The sequence below is a fragment of the Notamacropus eugenii genome, chromosome 7 (assembly GCF_028372415.1).
Source record: "Notamacropus eugenii isolate mMacEug1 chromosome 7, mMacEug1.pri_v2, whole genome shotgun sequence".
NCBI lineage: Eukaryota > Metazoa > Chordata > Mammalia > Diprotodontia > Macropodidae > Notamacropus > Notamacropus eugenii.
The window spans coordinates 60,573,106-60,579,360 of record NC_092878.1 but is presented as its reverse complement, the minus strand read 5'-3'; the positions used below and the strand labels follow the sequence as shown (position 1 = coordinate 60,579,360).

General features: G+C 54.7%; 1 protein-coding gene across 1 annotated transcript; it reads left to right on the top strand.

Moving 5' to 3' along the window:
- The first annotated feature begins 309 nt into the window (after nucleotides 1-309).
- Nucleotides 310-4,725, top strand: IRF2BPL (interferon regulatory factor 2 binding protein like). Its single transcript, XM_072624231.1, has one exon. The coding sequence runs from the start codon at nucleotides 1,562-1,564 to the stop codon at nucleotides 3,881-3,883; it is 2,322 nt and encodes a 773-aa protein (XP_072480332.1). The 5' UTR covers nucleotides 310-1,561; the 3' UTR covers nucleotides 3,884-4,725.
- Nucleotides 4,726-6,255: the final 1,530 nt, after the last annotated feature.

Below are 6,255 nucleotides of genomic sequence, written 5' to 3'. Positions count from 1 at the left end.
TCACAACTCTGCATCTGCTGGGCCATTCTGTGCCAGAAATGAAAAATGGGATAGCTCAGTCTGTCTCCACCACCATCATTCATTGAAACTCCAGTTCCCAAGGTCCTTGATCAAGAATGGAAACCATTAAATAGGAAACACAGAATGAGATTGCTAAATAGCTAATTTTGTTGGTGCTGTGCATTTTGGCATTAACAGTGGAAAACTATGTAAAATAACCGCACGGAAAATGGCTTGATCCCTGTTAGAAAACTCTAAATGTGATGGGTAATGCCTCTTATGAAATTTACAGCTAAAATTCCGAAATGAGACGTTTGAACTCACAAGGGGGAAAAATGATGCATGTTTCCTGAATGCATTTTCCCATTGGAAAGCTGGGCATCGGCTGGGGAAGGGAGGGGAGAGAAAGATCATCTTCTGTTTAATTTCCAAACATAGCCCTGGGTATTTCTTCACTTGATTTCCAGCATTAACTTGCATTGCTTCAGCTGTTGTACACACACAGAGTCCGGGGAGGGCGGGGAGAAGGGGGAGGAGGGGAAAGGCTGAGAGGAATCTGGGCTGCATGCCGAGCATGCGCATTCTCTATGCAACAAGTGGGCTCTACAGAGGAAGTGTAAAGGGGAGGGGGGGACTGGTGCAGAGCATGGCGGTGACGTCACCGCTCCGCCCGGGCGGCATCCCGCGCGGCTGAGCCGGGGACAGCGCGAGCTGCAGCCCGAGCGGGAGCGCGAGACGCGCCTCTGGAACGTAGAGTAACAATCACAATCCCCACATTCCAATTCCGAACGGGATGTGACAAGAGGCAGAAACCGACAGAGAGCCATGCACCCTACGTGAGCTACGGCAGCCGCGGCAGCCCGGGACCGGGCCGGGCGCTGCTGAACCCCAGGCTGCTCCTTTCATCTGGTGTGTGCGTCCGGGAAGCGGCGGCGGCGGCGGCGGCTCAGCGTGTGCAAAATCTTACAGCCACCAGGCGGAACATCCAGCGCTGCGGGAGGCCCAGGACGGCTGCCGGTGGCTCCCCTTGAACCCTCTTTCCCTTCCCTTTCTCTTCCCGTTCCTCTTTCCTCCGGAGAAGCAGCGGCAGCAGGCGAGAACGGAGACCAGCCGAGGGTAGAGTACGGTAGCCCTTCCAAGCCTCCCTGCCCCCTTGCCCAGGGAGGAGGACAGAAACCGTAGGGAGGAAAGACAGCAGTGACAGTAACAGCGGGGCACTACGTTCTTACCCCACCCCACCCCCCACCCCGTTCCCAGCACCCCTGTCCCAGGGGTAACAACACCAGGAAGAAGTCGACAGATCTCCCCTCCCCTGCCAGAAAGCTGCAATAGGAGGCGGGGGCAAGGAGGCAGCTACTCTGCCACCCAGGTGGTGGAGCAACCGCCGAGAGGCGCAGCGGCAGCGAGTGGCAGGAGGCAGAATCTTCTCCCCTTTCCTCTTCTGCTCCTTCCCCCGCCCGCCGGCCCTCCCGGGAGGAGAAAAAGCAACAGCAGCCTGGGCGGGTAGGGACCAATCTGCCCTTCCCCCCTCCCCTCCCCCTCCCTCCCCCGGGCCGGCATCATGTCCTCGGCGCAGGTGGCTTCCTCTCGGAGACAGTCGTGTTACCTGTGCGACCTGCCCCGCATGCCCTGGGCCATGATTTGGGACTTCACGGAGCCAGTGTGCCGAGGCTGTGTCAACTATGAGGGTGCAGACCGCATCGAGTTCGTGATCGAGACAGCCCGGCAGCTGAAGCGAGCCCACGGCTGCTTCCAAGACGGCAGATCCCCCGGGCCGCCACCACCGGTCGGGGTCAAAACCGTGGCCCTTTCCGCTAAGGAGGCGGCGCAGCAGCAGCAGCAACAGCAGCAGCAGCAACAGCAGCAGCAGCAGCAGCAGCTCAACCACGTTGACGGTTCTACAAAAGCCGCCGTCCTGGCCGCGCCGTCCGGCCTAGAGCGCTACGGTCTGAGCGCAGCCGCCGCGGCAGCTGCCGCCGCGGCAGCCGCGGTGGAACAGCGAAACCGTTTCGAGTACCCTCCGCCCCCGGGAAGCCTAGGGGGCAGCGGGGGCAGCGGCCACGCCGCCAGGCTCCCCAACGGGTTGGGCGGCCCCAATGGCTTCCCCAAACCGTCCCCTGAGGATGGGCCCCCGGAGTTGAACCGCCAAAGCCCCAACTCCGCATCCTCCCGCCGCGGGGCACACGGGGGGCTGGTGACGGGGTTGCCCCCCGGGAGTGGGAGTGGTGGTGGTGGCGGGGGTCCCCTGAACGTGCCGCCCAACCTGCTTCCTCAGACGCTGCTCAATGGGCCGGGAGCAGCCGTGCTGCCCCCTCCCCACGGGCTCGGCAGCCGCCCACCCCCGCAGGGCTCCGGCGTGGGCGGAGGCGGGGGTCCCTCCTGCCTCGGGGGGACCACCGTGGCCGCTGGCTCTTCGTCCTCTTCCTCCTCTTCGTCGTCCTCGACCTCCTCTTCGTCCTCCGAGGCCTGCGGTGGGAGCAAGCGGCCCGGCTCGGTGTCCAGTACCGACCAGGAACGGGAGTTAAAAGAGAAGCAGCGCAACGCGGAGGCCCTGGCAGAACTGAGCGAAAGCCTCCGCAACCGGGCGGAAGACTGGGCCAGCAAGCCCAAGATGGTACGGGAGACCCTGCTGACTTTGGCCGGCTGCACCCCTTACGAAGTCCGTTTCAAGAAGGACCACTCGTTGCTGGGCCGTGTCTTTGCCTTCGACGCGGTCTCCAAGCCGGGTCTGGACTACGAACTCAAGCTCTTTATTGAATACCCCACAGGCTCGGGCAACGTGTTCTCCAGCGCCTCCGGGGTGGCCAAGCAGATGTATCAGGACTGCATGAAGGACTTCGGCCGCGGCCTGTCTTCAGGTTTCAAGTACCTGGAATACGAAAAGAAACATGGCTCGGGAGACTGGCGCCTACTGGGGGACCTGCTGCCCGAGTCAGTGCGCTTCTTCAAAGAGGGGGTCCCCGGGGCAGACATGCTGCCCCAACCTTATCTGGACGCTAGCTGTCCAATGCTGCCCACCGCCCTGGTCACCCATCCTCGAGGCACCGGGGGAACTGGGGGAGTCGTTGGGGTGCTCCCTCCTGCCAGCGCCTCCAGCCGCGGGGGAACGGCTGGATTGCGTAAGAGGAAAGCGTCCCCGGAGCCGCCGGACTCGGCCGAGGGGGCGCTGAAGCTGAGCGAGGAGCAGCAGCGCCAGCAGTGGATGGCCAGCCAAAGCGAGGCCTTGAAGCTCACCATGTCGGCCGGGGGGTTCGGGGCAGTGCACGGAGCTGGGGGTCCTCCCCCGCCTCCGCCCCCTCCCTTGGGGCCCCTCTCCAATCGGACCACCCCACCCGAATCGGCCCCCCAGAACGGCCAGTCCCCCATGGCGGCCCTCATGTCCGTGGCGGACACGCTGGGTAATGCCCACTCGCCCAAGGACGGCAGCTCGGTGCATTCCACTACAGCCACTCGGAGGAACAGCAGCAGCCCCGTGTCGCCGGCCTCGGTGCCAGCCCAACGCCGCTTGGCATCTCGCAATGGGGATATAAACTTACAAGTGGCACCCCCACCACCCAGTGCCCACCCAGGCATGGACCAAGTGCACCCCCAAAACATTCCTGATTCCCCCATGGCCAACAGCGGCCCCCTTTGCTGTACCATTTGCCACGAACGTTTGGAGGACACACACTTTGTTCAGTGCCCCTCCGTGCCCAGCCACAAGTTCTGTTTCCCCTGTTCTAGGGAGAGCATCAAGGCCCAGGGGGCTACCGGTGAGGTATACTGTCCCAGCGGCGAGAAATGCCCCCTAGTCGGTTCTAACGTACCTTGGGCTTTCATGCAGGGGGAAATCGCGACTATCTTAGCTGGGGACGTTAAAGTGAAAAAAGAGAGAGACCCTTAGAACCCAGCAAAATCCCCTTTTGGCCTCAACCTTACCCCCACTCCCCTCCAAGCCAGATCCCTCCCACCCCCTCCTAGTCTACAACCCTTCCTCCCCCTACCACGAAGATGTAGAATTGTGAATATAACAAAACTGCAAAAAGTTAGTCTTATGTATAGACATTATTTTCGTCGTATGTTTCTATATTTTGAAACAAAGGTATGTAACTCTTCTTCATTTGAAGGATAGAGCTGGTTTTTGTTAAACAGAATATAATATTGTTTGGTTACTTACACAATACCTGTTTTTCTCATTTATTTGGTGGCAGTGTGTTTGCCTAGGTACAAGATTTACTAGCCTTTAGCAATTACCTGCTGCTGCTGTGTATTTTTGTAAATGTTATGCACTTCTCTAAAAGGAAAAAAAGAAAAAAAAAAACACCTTTTCCTTCTTGCCAAGGCCAGTGTTGATGCCTAAAAAAACTTGCTACAAAAATGGTGATCAGCTTCTGTTTTACCGAGCCCTGAGTGTTTAGTCTTCACTTAATTTTGTTTTGTTTTGTTTTGTTTGCAAAACAGTGAGGGGGGGGAGTCTGGGGTGGGGATGGGGGGAGGGTGTTTTTTTGTTGCAAGTTTGTAAGGGGAAAAAACTGTTTCAGTTTGTTTCTATTGATCTGAACGTTTTTAATCTTCATGTGTTTTTGTTTTTGCTTTATTGATGCACGGATGCTTTTGAGGAGTAGAGCAAAATGCTGTACATGGAAAACATGCTCTGTTTGTCCTTTATACATTTCTGTAGTTAACAGAACACTGTAATGTGCCTTGGAGCTTAGTAACTTGTAATAAATTCAATTGATATTAATACTTCCTGAGTAGCCAGTTTATTTTTCTCAGTGCTAAGGAGACTGCTCCAAAACATGGGCTGCCCCCACCCTTCGTTATTTAAAAGCCTCCAAAGTATGCAACAAAAACATGTCTGCCTTGGAGAAGTCCTTAATTGTGGCATCTACGAAAAAGCTGTGCTGGTGTTATCTAAACTTATCTACATCTTGGCACCATGCCTATTTACATTTCACCTTTTAATGCAGCGGTAGCAACTGCTGACTAAGCATTTTCCGTTTACTGATTTCTCCACTTTGTTTCGTCCTGAAGCTCTCCAGTTGCAACTGGCGTTGTCCCTAGAGCCGTAGGGATTTCTCAACCTGTAGTTCTTATTAATACCACCATCATCATCATTAGTAGTAGTATTCTGCAAGATCTGTCTAGGACTGGGGAGCACTAACAAATCTGGGCACAACCAGGGTGGGCCTAACTTCCAATATATCAGGAGGAGCTAATTTATACTCAGCTTTTAAAAACAAAAGGATTTCAGAACTGAGAATTGACAAGGAGCGAGGGGGGCGGCAGAGAGGGAGGAATGCAGACTACTGAGAAGCGTGTAATTGTGCTAAGCCCAAGAGGGGGCTCTTGGCAGCTTCTAGCTGATACAGTTTGTTATTTGGAAAGGAACGGTTTTCACCTTATTTATAAAACTTTTGTTCTCTTGCTTTGATAAGCATTTCTAAAGGTGGAAAACTGAACTGACCAGCAAGTGGGAGTTGGGGAGTGGTGGGTGGGGGTGGGAAGCACTTCCAGTGGGAAAGAAGGTCACTAATAGCATCCAATGAGATCCATTCCTCCTGGTAGTGAACAAATTAACAAATTAACTAATTAACTTTTTAGTGACAGTTTCTTGGTGTTGGTTCGGGGCGGGGGAGGGGGACGTTTTAGGACGGAGATCCGGAGGCAGAGTTTACCCTGGGGCTCGTCTCCCTTCTTGCTCCAGGCTAAAGAGAGCAAATCTAGTTTGAAACTTTCTACTTTTCCTGGGAAGAAGGGTAGAAAACCACAGCTAGCGAAACAAAATAAAGCCCTGAGATGCTATCTGAAATGCGTCACTCAGCACTCCTTTCCCCACTCCTCATTACTGGGGATGGGGTTTGGGGGGGAGGGAAGACCAGAGTATCCTCAGTGCAGCCAGTTGGAATTAGTAGAGCCTTGAGTTATAAGGGGTGAGGGGAGGGAGAATCTCCTGGGGGGAAAAGTCTGTGGGCTTGCCAGATGCTATAGGGAAAGGTCTAGTTTGGCCTTAAGGCTCACTTTTAATTCCTGTTCCCAGTAGCCTTTATACTGGAAAGGATGGCAGTCTTGAACACAGAGCTTGATGATTATGCAGACTCCGTCTATATCAGGGCAAGTCACTGTAGCTCCAGTATTATGATTTGATTTCTATTTTTGTAAGTGCCTTTCTCATTTCTTCCACCAATACAAATAGATGTGTGTGTGTGTGTGTGTATCCCGAGACTTATGTCCTTGCATTTTTATTTAATGCCAAGTGTTTTATTGTCGCTTATG

What these genes read in the sequence shown, in the direction of transcription:
- IRF2BPL (XM_072624231.1), top strand. Translation starts at nt 1,562, where the DNA reads ATGTCCTCGGCGCAGGTGGCTTCCTCTCGGAGACAGTCGTGTTACCTG.